General features: G+C 47.2%; 3 protein-coding genes across 4 annotated transcripts; all 3 read left to right on the top strand.

Annotated features, from left to right (window-relative positions):
* The first annotated feature begins 1 nt into the window (after window position 1).
* On the top strand, window positions 2-3,383 carry LOC136472662 (transmembrane 9 superfamily member 12-like). Its single transcript, XM_066470369.1, has 2 exons — window positions 2-140; window positions 1,026-3,383. Exons 1-2 carry the CDS (start codon window positions 8-10, stop codon window positions 3,056-3,058), a joined length of 2,166 nt encoding a protein of 721 aa, XP_066326466.1. The 5' UTR covers window positions 2-7; the 3' UTR covers window positions 3,059-3,383.
* Window positions 3,384-4,379: 996 nt separating this feature from the next.
* LOC136476746 (chloride channel protein CLC-f-like) lies at window positions 4,380-14,493 on the top strand. Of its 2 annotated transcripts, none has more exons than XM_066474684.1 (4): window positions 4,380-5,522; window positions 13,664-14,081; window positions 14,175-14,279; window positions 14,355-14,493. In XM_066474684.1, the coding sequence occupies exons 1-2, from the start codon at window positions 5,196-5,198 to the stop codon at window positions 13,706-13,708; spliced, it is 372 nt and encodes a 123-aa protein (XP_066330781.1). In that variant the 5' UTR covers window positions 4,380-5,195; the 3' UTR covers window positions 13,709-14,081; window positions 14,175-14,279; window positions 14,355-14,493. The 2 variants fall into 2 exon arrangements, with proteins under 2 accessions (XP_066330781.1, XP_066330782.1); XM_066474685.1 differs by having other exon boundaries at window positions 12,388-14,081.
* Window positions 13,953-15,866, top strand: LOC136469421 (chloride channel protein CLC-f-like). Its single transcript, XM_066467622.1, has 4 exons — window positions 13,953-14,046; window positions 14,355-14,587; window positions 14,701-14,919; window positions 15,013-15,866. Exons 1-4 carry the CDS (start codon window positions 13,953-13,955, stop codon window positions 15,289-15,291), a joined length of 825 nt encoding a protein of 274 aa, XP_066323719.1. The 3' UTR covers window positions 15,292-15,866.
* The last annotated feature ends 4,263 nt before the right edge of the window (window positions 15,867-20,129 follow it).

The following is a 20,129-nucleotide window of genomic DNA, read 5'->3' as shown; positions in this document are numbered from 1 at the left end:
GATTTGGATGCGCCACCGGCCATCGCCCACAGGACCCAACGCAACGCATCCCCCCTCCCCCACTTTCGTCTTCGTCTTCCCCTCCGGCGCCAGCGCCACGCCCTTGTTCCCCTCGCCTCGCCAGTCGCCACCACCGCCAGGTACGCTCCTCCTCCCCTCGCGCCCTACGTTCTACAAGGCCTCTCCTCCCTCTCCCTCTTCTCTACCACCCGCTGCAGCCTCGCGATTTGGTTTGGTTCTCGCCCGGTTGCTTGCTCTATAGATCTCTGGCCTCCTCGGGGCAGATCCTCCACCCCTAGATCAGATTAGTTGGCACCACCTCGTATTTGCCACGGTGGGGTGCTGGGCAGCCTCGCGGGCAGCGTAGACGTTTCAGGCGTGCCGAGTCCACCGGCTACTGTACAGTACCGTCGTAGTTCGTGGTATTTGAGATGGCCAAGTTTGTGAGGAGGAATTGTAAGGATGCCTTAGTTCAGATCCTTGGGTGATGGTTACTCCCGAATTAAGCTCACTAGTCACCACAGGTGGGGCTTTGCTTGCTTGTCTCAACTATATATTTGCAGGATGCTTCCAATTTCTGGGCGAGTTAGGAATGAGGACTAACTAATTGCCTGCTTCCCGAATTAGAGGCTTCGTAGTGCATAGCTAATTTGTTACATTACAGGTTTCCGTAGGATGCTTTTGCTCCTCATAAGTGTGCCTAATTGTGTATGCCTGTTGGGTAAGAGAGTCCGTGTTATTCTTGCACACAGAAATTTCCCTGCTAGTTTGGTTCCTATGATTTATAGCGGCAGTCCAATTTCAGCAATGCAAACAAGTGTGAATGGTCTCAACTGCGAGAGCAGAAAGATACAGTGCGTTGCTCTAGGAAAAAAAAATTAGGATCTAGGTTTCTGCACTTGCACTCTTGCAGCATACATTCAGTCTATTCCTGTCCAAAATTTTGTGCTTATGTAGTCATGATTTCTTGTAGATTTTTGCTGCCTTCTTATATAAACATAACCTAAATTGTTGTTTGGCTACAGGTTTCCTCACCCATGTTCTAGGTGCTGGGCACTTTTTGCTTCCGATGGCTCGAGCGCTGCACAGTCCCTGTTTTATGGCTCCACTGTTGTGGGTCGCGTTGTTACTGGTTGTCGTCTCACCGGCCGATGCGTTCTACTTGCCTGGCAGCTACATGCACACATACTCCCAAGGCGAGTTGATATACGCCAAGGTGAACTCTCTCACGTCCATCGAGACGGAGATGCCTTTCAACTACTACAGCCTGCCCTACTGCCGTCCCAAGGGCGGCATCAAGAAGAGTGCTGAGAATCTGGGTGAGCTTCTGATGGGTGACCAGATTGACAACTCGCCCTACCGGTTCCGTGTGAATGTCAATGAGTCTGTCTTCCTCTGCACCACAAAAGGGCTTAATGAGAATGATGCGAAGCTCCTTAAGCAGCGCACCCGCGATCTTTACCAGGTCAACATGATGCTGGACAATCTGCCCGTCATGCGTTTTACTGAGCAGAATGGTGTCACGGTACAGTGGACTGGCTTTCCTGTTGGTTATTCTCCTGCCGGTACCTCGGATGATTATATCATCAACCATTTGAAGTTTAAGGTCTTGGTCCATGAGTACAAGGGTGGAAAAGTGGAAATCATTGGCACTGGAGAAGAAGGATCTGCTGTCATCTCAGAGACGGACAAGAATGGGATGTCTGGGTATCAGATTGTTGGATTTCAGGTTGTGCCTTGCAGTGTGAAGCGTAATGCTGAGGATTTCTCTAAGCTTAATATGTACGACAAGATTGACTCGGTGGACTGCCCTGTGGAGCTTAAGAAATCTCAAGTGATCAGGCAACAGGAGAGGATTACATTCACTTATGATGTTGAGTTTGTCAAGAGCGACATCAGATGGCCGTCTAGGTGGGATGCCTATCTGAAGATGGAGGCTGGCGCCAAGGTCCACTGGTTCTCTATAATGAACTCCCTCATGGTGATCTTGTTCTTGGCTGGAATTGTCTTTGTTATATTCCTCAGAACTGTCAGGAGGGACCTGACTAGGTATGAAGAGCTCGACAAGGAAGCGCAGGCTCAGATGAATGAGGAACTATCTGGCTGGAAACTTGTAGTCGGAGATGTATTTAGAGAGCCAACTTGTTCCAAGCTGTTATGCATAATGATTGGTGATGGGGTTCAGATCTTGGGCATGGCAGTCGTAACAATCGTTTTTGCCACACTTGGGTTCATGTCTCCAGCCTCAAGAGGAATGCTTCTTACTGGGATGATTGTTCTATATCTTTTCCTTGGTATTGCAAGTGGGTATGTCAGTGTTCGGTTCTGGAGGACTATTAAGGGCACATCTGAAGGTTGGAGATCAGTGTCCTGGTTGACTGCCTGCTTTTTCCCTGGTGTCATGTTTACGGTCCTTACTGTCCTAGACTTTGTGTTGTGGAAAAGCGAGAGCACGGGGGCTTTACCTATCTCACTATTTTTCACCCTCCTGGCTCTATGGTTCTGCATTTCTGTGCCATTAACCCTTCTTGGTGGTTTTCTTGGTACAAGAGCGGAGAAAATTGAATTCCCTGTTCGGACCAATCAGATCCCCAGAGAGATCCCTGCAAGGAAGTATCCATCGTGGCTTCTTGTCCTTGGTGCAGGAACACTGCCATTTGGTACCCTGTTTATTGAGCTCTTCTTCATTCTATCGAGCATCTGGCTTGGAAGGTTCTACTATGTGTTTGGTTTCCTGCTGATTGTCCTGTTGCTGCTTGTTGCTGTCTGCGCCGAGGTGTCCGTTGTACTAACATACATGAATCTCTGCATGGAGGACTGGAGGTGGTGGTGGAAGGCTTTCTTCGCCTCTGGTTCAGTCGCTCTCTACGTGTTCCTCTACTCCATCAACTACTTGGTCTTTGACCTCAGAAGCCTGAGCGGGCCTGTCTCTGCAATACTTTATGTTGGCTACTCATTCCTCATGGCATTTGCAATCATGCTGGCAACCGGAACCATTGGCTTTTTGACGTCATTCGCCTTCGTGCACTACCTCTTCTCATCTGTAAAGATTGATTGATGTAGTCCAAGGTCTTCAGACAGATTCGTTCACAGCTGTGCGTACCTGAGATGCGTAGTTTGCGAGCTGAGGTGATTTTTGGTAACTAGAGACGTGTTTAGTTCCAAGATGGAGTGCAGTATGTATCTATTTCCAGTTCCAGTTGCTCTGAGTTGTAAGTGCTCCATTTGATCTAGATACTACAGCCTGGCTTTGTTAGAGTTTAGTAGCAATGATAGTAGGTTTACTACTGTGTGTGTTCAGCAAATTGTAATGGAGTGGAAATGGCATGCTTGTTACAGGCTTTGGTCAGTGAAAATTGCTTAGTATTTGCTATCTTTCTTCAGATTGACATGATCACTTAATGCTAAATTGCTATCTTTGCTACACTGGATCAGCCGAAGAAGCCATTTCTAATCCCTTTTTTCTTGTTTGGATGTAATCATTGTCCGTTCTGACCAGTTCAGGGGCTCTAGCCAGCTCTGTGCACAAATTAAGGTTTTAACTGTGTTAGTTGATAATCTGCTCTGAAGTGGGTCTATAATCCGTCCACCCGAGCTTAAAAGCTGCCTCTGAAGGAACCGTCGAAGTAGGCACAGCTAGAACATCCTTACGTAAAACTGAACCTGGAGGCATCCAGTGATGAAAACCTTCCAATGTGCATCATCGCCTTACTACCAGTGAGCCTCCCAGGCTGAACAAACAGAAATGAAGATGTTCTTCCTTTTATCATCTCGAGTTCAGATTTGATGAACAAACAGCTGCGTCATGCCTTAAAGTTGCTGGAAAGTGCTATGTTTCCTAAAACAACAACAACAACAACAATAATTACATCTATGGGCAAATCTATGATGCATCTATGGGCAAATCTGAATGCCAAACAGCAACAATCTGTAGTTTTTCTGAAATGTTTCTTTGTCACCGCACCAACAATCTGTATAACTATGCACAGTCCTGTTGCTTGTTGCCTGATACGCAAACTCTCGTGGTGTTTACGAGCTCAGCTCAGCTTTTGTCTGCCGGGGAAAACGGCGGCGTCTGATCGCGCGACATTTCACCCAACGATTCTTTCGCCGAAAGCAAATACGAAGCAGAAAGAAAAAAGCAATGATGTTTTTGACTGAAAGGAAGCAGTAGTAGAGGGAGGCTAGCAGCAACACAGGACAGGTGCCGCCCTTTTTGTTCGTCCAAAGGATCTTTCCATGCTCCCTGAATCCTGCTCTGTTCTTTGAGCTTCGTCTATACATGCACAGCAGGATGACATGTCTGCTCTTTATGCACTTTGACGACGACGACAATGGCGTGTTGATCTGGCGATCTGCCACTGCCGTTTTTGTAGACGAAAGAGAATTATGTTATATAATAGCTAGGTACCTCAACACGTTACAAACACTCTGGAATACAATATATTTTTACCTAAATTGTACCAACACTGTGAATAGCTTCAAATCTCAGAACCAAACATGTATGACGCTTCGTATGGATGACCGCATAGGCAGACACTCGCAAAAGGCCTGAGAACATATGCTTAACGAACGACGGCCAACATTCCTGCAGGCAGAGTTGAGAAATTTCTTTCTTTTATCTTCCTTCTTCTTTCTGCCAGTGAAGAATGTGGAAGACTGATCTGAAAATTATTCTTCCTGGTTCTTCATCGTGGGACTGATCTGAAAATTATTCTTCCTGGTTCTTCATCGTGGCCAGATCTAACCACGACAAAACAAAAAAGACATCGGAGAAAATTATTCCAGGGCGGCGACATCATCTCGGTCTTATGTCGCCGTGCGGAAAGAAAGGTCTCCATATCGTCATGCCGATGAAGCTATTAACATCGTAGTTGTCGTCCTCGTCTTCAACGTAGCCATCATGGGAAGAACGATTCCACCCTTCTCCTTCGCCGTCGTCAGAGAGGAGGAGGAGATAAATCCGCAGCAAAAAAAAAAAAAAAAAAAAAAAAAAATTGGCACGAAAAACCCTACCGTAAGGACTCGATCCTCGAGAAAACTTAAAAACTTATTAAAAACAATGGATCTTCCCTCCCTCCGCTCTCCGGCGTACCGGCTAGACGCCGGAGGGGGACCAGCAGCTGCGGCGGCCGCGGCGGCCCGAGAAAGGCAAGGCGCATGCTTGCGAATAGAAACCCGCTAAGCCCGGGCCCATGGCGGGGAGCGACCTCGAGCGGCTGCGCGCAGGCGCGACCGCGCTGTCGTCCTCGTCGGACCCGGACTCGCCGGCCGCGACCTCTCGCCGGAGCCGCGTGAAGGGCCTGCTGCGGAACCTGGACCGCCGGCTTTCCAACCGGAGCCTCGGCGGCGAGGGCGCGGCCGCGGGGCACGGCGGCGGGGAGGCCGGGGCGTCGCCGAGTAGGGGCGAGGAGGACAGCGACGAGCTCGGGGACGGCGCGCCGCCCGAGTGGGCGCTGCGGCTTGTCGGCTGCCTCCTCGGGCTCGCCACCGGCATCTGCGTCGCCGCGTTCAATCGCGGGGTGAGTGCCGAGATCTCTCCATGTGGGGAATCGTGTTGTTTCTTACGGAATAATATGTGCCATCTTTTTGTTTCAATGACGACTGTGAGTCGTATGCATGTTTAGGAAACCCTACTGGTATGCTGGTTTTAATTAGTTTATTACAGCTTGCGTTCGTGATTTGGTGTTTATAGGATGCTTTGTTTATAGACCTCAATGTATTTCTTGTGTTTCCTAAATGTGAAATTTCATGCCGTGGGGATGGTAGAATGCTTCACAGTGTTTACATTTTTTTTTGTCTTATGTTGAATTTTAGTGCTACTGACTGCCTGCCGTCTTCTTGCTGGTGATTTTTATGAACGACTTGGTTTTCTGTTTTCTGTTTTATGCTGCGAATTAATCAGATAGCGTCTGGTAATACTCAATTTATTAGGTGGATGACTATTTTATTTTCCTCAGAATGCAAAGAAAAACAAAAGACACAGACTGACAGACACACAGAATTTAAGCTAACCATATGTAAAGATGGCTCAATTTGTTGTTTTACTAGTTAGTGCTACCAGTGACTTTATTAACATGATTCTCAATTTTGTGAGTCACTGGTCATTGGGGTGATATCTTGGTGATTCCATACCATTAAATGTGGATTTATTATTCTATACCATCAAGGTGATTTTATCACCTGTTTGCTCTCTTACTGTGATCTTGAGCCACTGGCAATCGGCAAGCAGTTTACAGGGTTAGATCTAAATCCGTTGCACATCAGTTGCGCTGTGTACTTAAGTCAGCTATTGTCATGACGGGCAATGTGTACCAGCGCAGGCACCGTGGCTGAGTCGGGCAAGGGCCAGTGCGCGGTTACCAGGGCGCAGCCGAGCTGCTGCCAATCAGTTATCAGAGTCCTAGAGTTTAGGAAAGATATTTGGTTTGAGTTGTTATTGAGTTTGTTAGGATTGGGTTGTATAAGTACTGCAAATCTTTAATGGAAGAGACTAGCCAGGGTTGAGATTTAATCTCCCTTTGCTCCCTGGCGACTCCTCTCGTGACCTGCTATTTCCCGTCCAAAACCCATCTGTCGACGACGGCTCCGCCTGTTCGTCGCCGGTCCTTCAAGCCTCGACCTCCCACCTCGCATTCTTACGCTCTCCGGTCCCTGGTCCGTAACAATCTGGTATCAGAGACCATGGCTTCATCGGGAGCCACCACCACTGCCACCGACGATACCCTGCCTGCCACCACCGCACCCATTGTCAATCACGCCGCCCCCCACCACACCCTGCATCGTCCGACCCGCTGAACCTGATCCTGACCGCCATCCAGGGGCTGTAGAGCCAAGTCGGCGACCTGTCGCTGCGCGTCTCCGCCTAGGACCTGCGCGTCTCCGCCCTTGAGGGCCGTCCTGGATCGTCATCACCAGCTCCACTGCCATACTCGGAGGCGCTGCTCCTGACCTGCGGCATGCCGGGCTTTGGTGGCATCCTGGCATCGGCCCCGGTCATCTCCGAGGTGCAGTCTTCGCCGCCGGCGTCCCTGACTGCCACATCGGCCGGCGGCCCGGTGTCCTCCCAGCCGGTCACGGGGTTACCCATCCAGAGTATCCCGTTTCCCCACTCGCCGTCACCGGTCCCGTCGCTCTCGTCCATCATGTAGGCTCCGCTCATGTCGTCCTCGACTGTGGTGCACGCGTCACCACCCCGCCACCATCTGCCACAACAACCGGACAGTTTAGGGGTCCCTCGCTTCCACAAGCTCTCTTTTCCGACTTATGACGGCATGGAGGATCCGCTGGGGTGGTTGAATCGCTGCGAGTCCTTCTTCCGCGGCCAACTCACCCGAGAGGTTGACAAAGTGTGGTTGGCTTCCTTCCACATGATAGGCGTCGCCTAGCAGTGGTACCACGTGCTGGAGCGTGACGCCGGGCAGCCGTCGTGGGACGCCTTCCGTCTACTCTGCCATCAGCGCTTCGGACCGGCGTTGTCCACCAACCACCTGGCCGACCTCGCCCGGCTGCCATTCTCCTCCAACGTCGACGCCTACATGGCCGCGTTCCAGGCGCGGCTCGCTCATGCGGGCAGGCTGGATCCGTTGTAGCATGCCCAATTGTTTACCGACGGTCTCCCCGATTCCATCCGGGTCGATGTTGAGCTGCATGACCCACAGGATCTTCACCGCGCCATGCGCTTGGCGCGCGCCTATGAGCGCCGGAATGCGCCTCCTACTTTACCAGCACCTTCGAACCGGGGGCCGCGTCGCGGCAACCAGGGCTACCCAGCCCTGCCAGCCCCAGGAACGGCAGGTTCATCCACGGCGTCCTCGGGCTCTTCGACGACATCTTCGTCTTCATCTCCGGGCCATCCGTTCAAGCGGCTCACTCCGGCCGAGATGAGTGAACGCCGCAAGATGGGATTATGCTATAATTGTGATGAGCCATACGTGCAAGGCCACAAGTGCGCCCGACTGTTGTATCTGGAAGTATCAGATTATCTGGTGGAAGAGCCAAGAGACTCCGATGATGAAGAGCAGCCTGCAACCGATGATACAGAATCCCCTAAGATCTCCTTGGCCGCCATTGCCGGCATCCGCACGGAGGACACCATGCAGGTGTACGTCCAAATCGGCAATGAGCAGTGTGTTGCGCTTCTGGACTCCGGCTCTACTCACAATTTTATACGCGGGGACGTCGCACGCCGGGTTGGTCTTCACTTCTCCCCGTGCCCTGGCGTTGGAGTCATAGTTGCCAACGGTGACCGCATCGAGTGCCGCGGGCTAGTGCACGATGTTGGTATTCGCATTGCCGACGAATTCTTTTCAGTGGACTGTTATTCTTTACCTCTGGACAAGTGGGACATGGTGCTTGGCATCAAATTTCTCCGCTCTTTGGGCCCGATCCTTTGGGATTTTGATGATCTATGCATGGCTTTCACGCGCGGGGCGCGTTGCGTGTTCTGGCACGGCATTGGTTCCACACGGTATGATGTTCAGTCCACCCGCCGTCTTAATACCATCAGCAAGGTGCCGACCCTCTTGGACACACTACTGCAGTCCTTTGAGGACGTTTTTGCCACGCCGCAAGGGCTACCGCCGGCGAGACCGTGCGACCATCGGATCCATTTGCTACCCAATACAGCTCCAGTGGCAGTAAGGCCATACCGTTACCCGCAGCTTCAGAAAGATGAACTTGAGTCCCAGTGCGCCTCTATGTTACAGCAGGGCGTCATCCGCCAGAGCACCTCAGCCTTCTCGGCCCCTGTCCTGTTGGTGAAGAAGCATGACGACACATGGCGCTTTTGTGTAGTTTACCGTGCCCTGAATCAGCAGACAGTGAAAGATAAATTTCCAATTCCGGTCGTCGAGGATCTGTTGGATGAGTTGGAAGGCGCCCGCTTTTTCACCAAACTTGATCTGCGTTCAGGTTATCACCAGGTGCGGATGCATGTTGATGACATTGAGAAGACAGCCTTCCTCACACATGAAGGTCATTTTGAGTTCTTGGTTATGCCCTTCGGGCTTACAAACGCGCCGGCAACTTTTCAAAGCTTGATGAACGCCGTCCTGCAGCCGTTTTTGCGTAAGTTTGTTCTCGTTTTTTTTGATGATATCCTGATCTATAGCCCCTCGTGGTCACAACACTTGCAACATATCAACATGGTCCTCTCTGCACTGCGCGACAATCAGCTTAAGTTGAAACGCTCCAAATGTTCCTTCGCAACTTCTTCAGTCAGTTACTTGGGCCATGTCATTACGGCCCACGGTGTGGCCATGGATCAGGACAAAGTGGAAGCTGTCTCGTCGTGGCCGCAGCCTCATTCACCGCGGGGCCTCAAGGGGTTTCTAGGGCTCGCCGGCTACTATCGCCGTTTTATCCAGAACTACGGAACTATTGCGGCGCCGCTGACCGCGCTGCTCCGAAAGGCGGCGTTCGTGTGGTCACCAGAAGCTACCGAGGCTTTTGAAACTCTCAAGAAGGCCCTCTCGACAGCTCAGTGCTTCAGCTTCCCAACTTTGATAACACTTTCGTTGTTGATTGTGATGCCTCGGGGACAGGGTTTGGTGCGGTTCTTCATCAAGGCCAAGGCGCTCTGGCATTTTTCAGCAGGCCTTTTGCAGCTCACCATCTCAAGTTAGCAGCTTATGAAAGGGAGTTGATTGGGTTAGTGCAGGCTGTTCGCCATTGGCGACCTTATCGTTGGGGCAGACAATTTTTGGTGCGGACAGATCATTATGCTCTCAAATTTTTACTCGATCAGCGGCTATCAACGGTCCCTCAGCACCAGTGGGTCAGTAAGCTCTTTGGATATGATTTTGCTGTGGAATATCGGCCCGGACGTCTCAATGTGGTGGCGGATGCCCTGTCCAGAAAGGGGGACAGTGAGGGTCAGCTTGCCCACCTCAACGCTCTCTCTGGGCCGTCTTTCCGACTCTTCGACGAAATGCGTCAGGAACTCCAGCAGGACGCCACGCTCCGCGCCCTTCGTGACTCCGTGGTGGCAGACCGCGGGGAGCCATGGCACATCACCGATGGCCTCATCATGCGTGGCTCACGCGTCTATGTGCCACCCACATCTGCTGCACTGCCCACGGTGATTGAGCTGGCTCACACGGCAGGACATGAAGGCATTCAGAAAACTTTGCATCGCCTTCGTCAGGATTTTGTGGTGGATCATGACCGTCGCTTGGTGCGTGACTTCGTCAATTCTTGTGTCACTTGCCAGCGTAACAAGACTGAACACTTGCACCCAGCAGGATTACTGCAGCCCCTCGATGTGCCTACTCAAGTGTGGTCCGGCATTGCAATGGATTTTGTCGAAGGTCTGCCCCGTGTCCATGGCAAGAGTGTTATTTTGACCGTGGTTGATCGCTTCTCGAAGTAGGCTCATTTCTTGGCTCTCAGTCACCCATACACAGCAGCCTCGGTGGCCAAGGCCTTTTTTCGAGGGCATTGTTCGTCTGCATGAATTTCCATCTTCGATTGTCAGTGATCGTGATCCGGTATTCACTGGGAATGTGTGGCGTGATCTGTTCAGGTTAGCAGGGGTCAAATTGCGGATGAGCACTGCCTTCCATCCACAAACCGATTGGCAATCCGAAGTTGTCAACCTCACTATTGCGATGTATCTTCGCTGCTTCAGTGGTGATCGCCCTCGTTCATGGCCGGATTGGCTTCCTTGGGCGGAATTTTGTTACAACACTTACCATACTTCGCTGGGGACGACACCATTTCAGGTCGTGTATGGCAGACCTCCACCGGCACTGCTGCCATATACAGCAGGGACTGCACGCACGGAGATTGTGGACGGCCACTTGTGCGACCGCGACGAGTTCCTGGCAGAGGTGCGCGACCGTCTATTGCAGGCCCAGGAGTATGCCAAGAAACATTATGATGCACATCACCGGCCGCTGGAGTTTCAGGTCGACGATTGGGTGCTGCTCCGCATCCTTCATCGGCCAGCACAGCCGCTCGTCCCGGGTTTCCACAGCAAGCTCAGTCCGCGTTTTGCTGGACCCTTTCAGGTGGTGGAGCGCGTGGGTGCCGTAGCTTATCGCCTCCGGCTGCCCGAAGGCGCCCGCATCCATGATGTATTCCATGTGGGCGTTTTGAAGCCATTCCGGGGTCCTTCTCCGACAGCGACACCTGCTCTGCCACCTATGCACAATGGCCGAGTTCTTCACCGACCTGCTCGGGCGCTCCGTGGTCAGCTTCGTCGCGGTGTCTGGCACGTGCTTATCTAGTGGGAAGGGCTGCCTGAAGACGACGCAACTTGGGAGGCCGTCGACGACTTCCGCGCTCGCTTTCCCTCGTTTCAGCTCGAGGACGAGCTGTTTCCCAAGGAGGGAATAGATGTCATGACGGGCAATGTGTACCAGCGCAGGCACCGTGGCTGAGTCGGGCAAGGGCCAGTGCGCGGTTACCAGGGCGCAGCCGAGCTGCTGCCAATCAGTTATCAGAGTCCTAGAGTTTAGGAAAGATATTTGGTTTGAGTTGTTATTGAGTTTGTTAGGATTGGGTTGTATAAGTACTGCAAATCTTTAATGCAAGAGACTAGCCAGGGTTGAGATTTAATCTCCCTTTGCTCCCTGGCGACTCCTCTCGTGACCTGCTATTTCCCGTCCAAAACCCATCTGTCGACGACGGCTCCGCCTGTTCGTCGCCGGTCCTTCAAGCCTTGACCTCCCACCTCGCATTCTTACGCTCTCCGGTCCCTGGTCCGTAACAGCTATTCAAATCAAAAGGAGAATATCTTAGTTTGGGAGAACATATAGTCATCGCATGAGGGCTATTTAATTGTGTTTGGCTGTGCATTTTTTTTATTTACACAAAGTTCTTATTTGAACCTTAAAGCCAAAACTCTCACGGTGCAACTGGTCAGCACAACACGCCAAAGAAGCGGTTGGCTGAGCCAGCCCGGGTTCGAGTCACGGCACCATCTTCTTAAGACAAAATCAGGGGGACATTTCTCCCCCTGGTCATTTTTTTTTATTTGAACCTTAAAGGGAGGGTATTGATTTCCCACAATCAAAGCCATCCAAGCCGCAATTACTTTAGGGACAGGATGTTCACTGGGGCCAGAAGGACCCAGTGTTGATATTGGTAAATCGTGTGCAAATGGGTGTGCTGAAATGATGGAGAACAATAGGGAATGGAGAATTGCTCTTGTTGCTGCTGGAATCGCTTCTGGTATTTTAATTAGTTATCTGTTCCATTCGTGAAATATGGACTTGATGGACCGAAAATGAAAGGGATGTGTTTCCAGTTTTGTTTCATGTTGCTAAGATATCGTCCATTTTTATCTCAAAAATTGCACTTTTGTTTAGGAAGTGGAAACATGAAATATTTTAGGAACAATAAATATTTGCTTAAATTCTTTTTTTTTCTCGAACAACGCAGGAGAGCTGCATGCCATTTCATTAAGAAGAAGAATGAAACAGAGGGCCGGCAGGAACCGGCCCAAGTACAAAGAACTCCACCCGACACACACACCACCAACAGGAAGCAAACTCTTACAGAAAAATAAAAGAGGCAACAACTAAAACCCTGATCAACCTAGACAAGGACAGCGACCGGGCAAGGAGCTCTTGGAGTTTAGAAGCTCCAGCCAACCCCCTAAATTCCTTTTTGTAACCATCATGCTACTGGGTTCTTGCCCTATATCCTCCCATAACTTTTGTTACTATGTTCCTTTAGATTTCAATGCTGCAGTTGCTGGATGCTTTTTTGCTATCTAAACAGTATTAAGTCCACTTCGAGCAGAAAATTCTCCACCATTTACTAGTGCTATGATTATATTGGCATGAGTTATATCATCAACTGTTTCCGATGTTTTGCTAGGGGAAAAAGCAACATTTATTGTCCCGACGTATGAACTAAAATCTGCTGCTGGTATTTTACCTTATTCTGATCATTTTTGGTGTTAATAAGGTAGATGTTTCTTAGTTACCTTCAAGATATAGGGAAGCATGTGTTCTGGTTTCACCTTATTTTTTGGCTCTAATTTCCATCTATATTTTTGAGATAATTTCAGTCTGTCATTGTGTGATGCGCGGCCCGTACATTTTTTACACGTTTGCTATTTCGAGAAACATTAATGTGTGGATTTCTGTAATCAACTCTGTTCCGATTGTAAATCATTCATAGCAATTGTTCATTACCATGCCATCTTGTCTCCAACTTCTATATTTTCCTCCAGCAGCCTGTCTAGCATTCTCTTTTTGAAACCTGGGAACTCAAATAAAGCTTTTATTTCCTACTTTAGGCACTAGTGCCTAATCGAACTTTATCTGACTCCTTAATCCTCCTCTAGGCTTATGGTAAGAGCTTGAACATGTGTTCTTTTTTTCTTTTTCATTTTGGTGTTATAATTGCTTTCCCAGGAGCAAAAACTGATAATTGTATTGCCCTTCTGTAGTCTTTTAATAATCAGATGTGGCAGGTTCATGGTTTTGTTGCTGCTATTTACCACCATGATGCAGCACATGTGATTCCATGTAGAAGTACCTACAACTCTGTTTTATCAGTGTTTTCATGAGCTAGCATTTTTTATTGCCACTTAAAATTTGGTAACTTGCAATACTTTGTGGCCTAACACGAGCTGTATTTCTCCAACTTTTTTACCGTTAATGTTACTTTGTTTCAACATACAACTGACTAAGATTATATTCTCCAGATCTGCCACTCTACCTTATTCTGGGCATGCTTTGCAGTGTTGTGAGTGTGTCATTCAGGCAGTTGGTTGTTTGGTTCACTAAGACTTGACTTGATAGGAAGAAGTTGGCCTTCCTGCTGTAGTATGTCCTGCTTTAGGTGGTCTTGGAGCAGGTTTAATAGCTTTAAGGTACCCAGGAATATTGTATTGGGGTTTCACCAATGTCGATGAGATTCTACATACGGGTAAAAGTGCTTCAGCCCTTGGAATCTGGCTCTTGGCTCAATTAGCTTCTGCAAAAGTTTTAGCAATGGCACTTTGCAAAGGTTCTGGTCTTGTTGGTGGCCTTTATGCTCCAACTCCAAGTTTGATGATTGGGGCTGCTGTTGGTGCTATTTTTGGAGGTTCAGCAGAAGAATTAGTAAATCTGCGATTCCAGGTAACACTGCTGTTGCACATCCTCTCTTATTGTTTGTTAGTCAGTTTAACGCTTGATAACTCCAAGAGTGTGCTAACTTTCCATACGATTTAGGTGGGAATGACTGCTACGTTGACATCAGTGTGTTCTGTTCCACTGACATCTGTGCTGCTGCTCTTTGAATTGACTAAGGATTACAGAATTCTACCTCCTCTAATGGTAGTGTACATTGGGTTTGCAATTTTTTTACTGCACCATAATTCAATATATTCATAATTTTGTGCTGATTAACAGGGAGCTGTTGTTTAGCAATATGGGTCCCATCTGTTGTAAACCAATCTGGTAGCAAAGATACATTCGAGGCAACATCACCTCGCCATGGCTATTCGTCACTGCTACCTCCCACAGATAGGAATGAGACTGATTGGAGGCGACAAGATGGAGACAATGTTGAACTCGCAATTCTAGACGTTGATCCCTACCACTATGGTAGTAACAATGAGGAGATGCTTCTTGATGACTTGAAGGTTGATAATTAAAGTTATTCTCTTTTTTTGTCTATAGAAAGTTAAATAATCAATACAATTGTGAAATGTGATGCTTGAGTTATTTTGCAACTTCCTAACAATCACTCTTCCAGGTATCGCAAGCAATGGCAAAGCATTATGTGAAGGTCACACCTACATTCACCATCGAGGAGGCAACAAGGCTTATGCAAGGGAAGCAGCAAAGCTGTGTTCTTGTTGTATATAATGAAGATTTTCTCGAGGGAATTGTAACATTAGATGACCTTTGTTGTAAACGATTTGTGCCAAGTGAAAACTCTGATAGTACCCAGGCAAATTCATCGACCTTGGATGTATGTAAACTGCTCATATTGTGGCTGCAATTCTAGTTCATGTTATTTACTCATTATGTTAGCAATACAAACATTTACTTGGCAACTTCGCAGGCAAATTCTTCTCTTGTGTCATCATGCCTCACTCGAGGTTTTCAGTTCCATGGCAATGAAAGAGGACTGGTGACCTGCTTTCCAGAAAAGGACCTGAGTACTGCCAAGGTTCTTATGGAAGTTAAAGGGATTAAACAACTTCCAGTGGTCAAACGTGGTGCTGGCCGTAGAAATGATGCGAGGCGTAAGGTCCTTGGCCTTCTTCATTATGATTCAATAGGATGGTGTTTAAGGCCTTGTTTGGATGCACATGTATTCATCTTAATCCATATGGGTTGAAGTGGAATTAAACTAAGTTCCATTCTACTCCACTCTAACACACGCGGATTGAAGTGAATACACATGCATCCAAACAAGGTCTAAGGTGATCCTTCTCCCCTATTTGTGTTTTTGGTTTGATTACTTTAGTTGTCTTATCTAATAATCCACTTTTTTTTTCAATGTTAACATGTCATGTTTGCTTTTTTTTAATGAGATAAAACCAAACAGTAATTGACTTCCACATGTGCTGTAACACAACCAGTGTTTTGAAAACTTGGAAGTAACTGGATGAAACTGGAGGTGATCATGTTTTGGTTTTCCAGCATCCATTCTTCAGGTCTCAAATTCCCTGTAGACCTGTCTTATCATTAATTACACTAAAATTCTTAGAAAACCTCGAAACATGCAAATCTAAAATAGAATTTGAGAGGAGCAAACGGTTTTGGGATCCAGATACCTCGCACAGAAACTGTTGAATTTGAGAGGAGTTTTATAGGCCCAAAAGTTTCTAGCACACTAGAATACTACCAAATACCCACAGTTTCCTTAAGGATTTCAGCATTTGACTGTAACTGAGCAAGAGCAAAGGTATAACTGATTGACTACCTTACAATAAACCCAAGCAGGATTTCTATAATCTCTGCAATGCTTTCTCTGAAAATTCAGTCTGTCTAAGGAGTATTAAATATTCCTCCTACATCACTCTCATTCCCAAGATTGATGGTGCCAGGAATGTTTCTGATTTTAGGCCTATTTCACTGCTGAATTCTTCAGTGAAATTAATTACCAAAGTTCTTGCCAACAGGTTACAACCAGTTATAACCTTTTTTTTTTCTCGAACAGCGCAGGAGAACTGCGCGTCATTTCATTAAGGTAGAGAAAGAATTACAAAGGTCCAAGTGACCCAACACACACACCCCACTCCCCAGAACTAGGTTACTGACTCGCCACAGGACGACCAAACTTCTCCAAGCATTAAGCTCCAGAAGGCAACAACCTGAAAACCAGCTCCTGGAGTTTGGAGGCCCCGGCCGAGCACCAGAGCCCACCCTCCGAGCTAATAGCCCTAAGGACTTCCTGAACACTTGGCCTCTTATTATCAAAGAAGTTATAACCTTTCTGATTCACAGGAACCAATATGGCTTCATCAGGAATAGGACAATTCAAGATTGCTTGGCCTGGGCCTTTGAGTATCTTCACCTCTGTCACCACTCAAGAAAAGAAATTGTGATCATCAAATTGGATTTCGAGAAAGCCTTTGACAAAATTGAACACCAAGCTATGCTCACTCTTATGGAAGCAAAGGGTTTTGGTTAGAAATGGTTAGGGTGGATGCAATCTATATTCTCTTCTGGGACATCAGCAGTACTCTTGAATGGAGTTCCTGGAAAGACTTTTCATTGCAAAAGAGGGGTAAGGCAAGGAGACCCCCTCTCTCCCTTGCTCTTTGTATTAGCAGCAGATTTCCTACAGTCTATGATCAACAAGGCCAAGGACTTGGGTCTACTCAATCTCCCAATCCCAACCACAACAACTAATGACTTTCCTGTTATTCAATATGCCGATGACACTTTGATTGTGGTAGAAGGAGATGCCAGGCAGCTCTTTTTTTTTGAAATCCCTGTTGAATAGCTTTTCCCTCTCCACTGGGCTTAAAGTTAACTTCAGCAACTCAATGATGGTCCCCATAAATGTTTCAGATGAGAAGCTTGATATCCTGGCTGCAACTTATCTTGGTCTTCCATTAAGCATTGAAAGGCCAAGAGCCCAAGATTTCTTACCTTTGGTAAATAAGTGTGAAAGAAGGCTAACAGGAATCTCCACCTTTCTGAACCAAGTTGGAAGGCTTCAACTCACCAATGCTGTGTTCACTGCTCTTCCAACTTTCTTCATGTGCTCCCTTGTCTTGCCCAAGAGCATCATTAAACAGATTGATAAATACAGGAAGCACTGTCTTTGGAGAGGCTCAGATATAAATGCAAAGAAACCCCCAAAGGCAGCATGGAAGATGGTATGTGTGCCAAAAGATGAGGTGGGCTGGGTGTGATTGACATTGAAAAGCAGAATAAAGCTCTTTTGACAAAGAACCTGCACAAGTTCTTCAATAGACTTGACCTTCCCTGGGTAAATCTTGTTTGGGAAAAGCACTATAAGAATGGGAAGCTCCCAAGCCACATAAGAAAAGGATCCTTTTGGTGGAGGGATAACCTGAAGCTGCTCTCTGAGTTCAAAAACTTCGCTAGGCCACAAATTCAGAATGGTGAAACCTCCCTATTTTGGCATGATAGTTGGGCTAATCAACCCCTGGCACTGTCTGCCCCTGAGCTCTTCTCTTTTGAAATAAACAAGCTCATCACAGTTCAAGGGGCATTTAGTCATGAAGAACTTGCAACCTTGTTTCAACTCCCCCTTTCTCAGACTGCTCATGTACAAATGCAAAATGTTCAGCAGCTGATTGACTCTTGGGATCTAAATGAGGAGAATGATAAATGGATCTACAGCTGGGGATCTGGTATTTTTGCCTCTGCCAAGGTGTACAAAATCCTTGTTGGTCACTCAGAAGTTCATCCCACTTTTAAATGGCTTTGGAAAAGCAACTGTCAACCGAAGCACAAAGTCTTCTTCTGGCTACTAGTTAAGGACAGGCTAAGCACCAGAAATATTCTGAGAAGGAAAAACATGTACCTTGACTCTTATGATTGTGTCCTATGCAATAGCTTGACAGAAGAATCAGCAGATCATCTTTTTGTGGAGTGTCCCTTTGCTGCAATGTGTTGGGACCTAATGGGTGTTGAGATGCCCTTACATGGCGCCTTCCCAGAGCTGACCTCACAGCTCAAAGATCAACTGAATTCCCCTTTTTTCATGGATGCTATCATCTTGATGTGCTGGACAGTTTGGACTGCAAGGAACGATCTCATTTTCAAAGGAATACAGTTGAATTTGACAGATTGCCGAAGAATATTTCTAAAGGAACTGTCACTGTTGCAGTACAGAATAAAATCAAGTCAAGAAAACCAGTTTAACTCATGGATACAAAGTCTGGTCTAAGTAGCTGGCTTGAGGTTTTTTTTTTCGTCTCTTTCTTTGTCTATTAAGGTTGTCTGTCTGTATTGCCTCCCTTCTTCGTGTACATCTGTAACTTCCTTGTTATTTGTTCTTTAATAAAATTACTGTAGGGACTTCGGTCCCTCCAGATTCTTCAAAAAAAAAAAGAAAGAAAAACTTGATGCTAATGTTTGGGCTGTTACCCATCTGCAGGGAAGAGCTTGAGTGGTGGAAGGCAATATACCAGACAGAATTTCCAGCAGACAACAGCTAATGGGCACTGAATATGCAGAATTGAAGTTTTGTTTGTGCCTTGTAGCGAAGAAGATACGAAATATATAAAGTGACATTCCAACAAAACTAGGGTTAACTTAGAAACACTGCTATTAAAGAGTCCCCTTGTCAAAGTGTGAAGTCTTGAGCCTTACCAAGATATGCATTTTATATCAAACATATATATAAGAGGTTTAAGAGGTGATCCATATATAAGATATGATGTGTGGTCTGCTGTTGCCAGATTTCGCTGTGGAGTGCTGAAGTTCGGACATGGTATTGTACAGCAACCTGCTTTGGTTGCCCTTGTTCAGTGCAAGAGGTTGCTACTTAAATTATGGTTGTTGGAAGAGAGAAAAATTACAAGGCTTATTTTTTTCGTTAGAACATGCATTTGATCATCCCACTCTGTCGTTACTTCCTTGGAGCTAAATAAATGGTGTCTGGAAAACTTAATTAGAGGCCGTTCGGTTACACCGATCCCGGCCTAGAACGGCCAGGAATCATTCCTACACTATTTAAATTAATGAAGAAACAGTATGCCCGGGAATTATTCCCACATAACCAAACGTAGCCTTAGTAGTTTTAAATTAAATAATGTATTTGTTCTCCCATAATATTACTTAAAATACGAGTAACACACATTTTCTTGTGGCTCATAATTGTTGTTATACGAAAGCCTTATTCAAAACTGTCTATAGTTACTATGACTGAATTGGATCATGCAGGACTCCCTACACGGAGTCACTGTGATTTGTGCAAACCACCATTAAGGAAAAGGACATCAAAGATAGTCAAGTGTAACACCAAAGAAACAGAAAGGAGTACGAAATTGGGAACCAATAGAAAAAAACATGAAACACCAAATGCAGCTTAAGTAGCCCAAGACCATATATCATAGAATCACATTGCAGCTGAAGTCACCAGAATCAAGCATGATCCAAGTCAGTAATGTTCCATCAGAGACGAGCCGGGATCGATCATAACATTCATTCAGGGAAATAGCATAAGTAGTGTTCCAACAGCATGCCATGGCGTGCCATGGATAGAAATGGAGCTTCCAACTGAACTTCCAGTCGGATCCCCAATGCATGTCACCGGCGCAGAGCATGCCATATCCCACCCAAAAATGTTACTTGCCAGCTTAAGTCCAATGCTGCTAGTTAAACCTGGATCAAATGGAAATTTCGGCACAACAAAGTCGCATTAGTAAACGCCTGCCTGCATAATGTGGGAGGGTTAGAAAGAGCAACTGAAATCATGTATCGTGTGGAAATGAGTTCACCTAATAAATTAAGCAGCTGCAACCACTTCCATCAGAGTTTAAATCGGACCGTGCGGCAGCGGCGGCAGTGGGAGCGGTGATGAGATCCTAACATATGTGTATGTTAAGCCTTGGGGTCAATGGTTCCCGACCGAAGAGACCTCCTGCCCGACCCCTCCAGGACCGCTCGAGGGCTATACCCATCGGGTACGCTCGCACACACCCTCAGACCAAGAAGCCCGGCTGCTCAGGGCTCAGGGGCTCGCTCGAG

The sequence above is a fragment of the Miscanthus floridulus genome, chromosome 8 (assembly GCF_019320115.1).
Source record: "Miscanthus floridulus cultivar M001 chromosome 8, ASM1932011v1, whole genome shotgun sequence".
Lineage (NCBI taxonomy): Eukaryota > Viridiplantae > Streptophyta > Magnoliopsida > Poales > Poaceae > Miscanthus > Miscanthus floridulus.
Note: the sequence above shows the minus strand (reverse complement) of the source record. Positions and strands in the feature narration are given on the sequence as shown.

Coding starts and splice junctions, on each gene's coding strand:
- LOC136472662 (XM_066470369.1), top strand. CDS start 8: ATGCGCCACCGGCCATCGCCCACAGGACCCAACGCAACGCATCCCCCC. Junction 141..1,025: donor CCAGTCGCCACCACCGCCAG/GTACGCTCCTCC, acceptor GTTTGGCTACAG/GTTTCCTCACCCATGTTCTA.
- LOC136469421 (XM_066467622.1), top strand. CDS start 13,953: ATGGCACTTTGCAAAGGTTCTGGTCTTGTTGGTGGCCTTTATGCTCCA. Junction 14,047..14,354: donor TGTTGGTGCTATTTTTGGAG/GTTCAGCAGAAG, acceptor GCTGATTAACAG/GGAGCTGTTGTTTAGCAATA. Junction 14,920..15,012: donor CAAATTCATCGACCTTGGAT/GTATGTAAACTG, acceptor GCAACTTCGCAG/GCAAATTCTTCTCTTGTGTC.
- LOC136476746 (XM_066474684.1), top strand. CDS start 5,196: ATGGCGGGGAGCGACCTCGAGCGGCTGCGCGCAGGCGCGACCGCGCTG. Junction 5,523..13,663: donor TCGCCGCGTTCAATCGCGGG/GTGAGTGCCGAG, acceptor TATATTCTCCAG/ATCTGCCACTCTACCTTATT.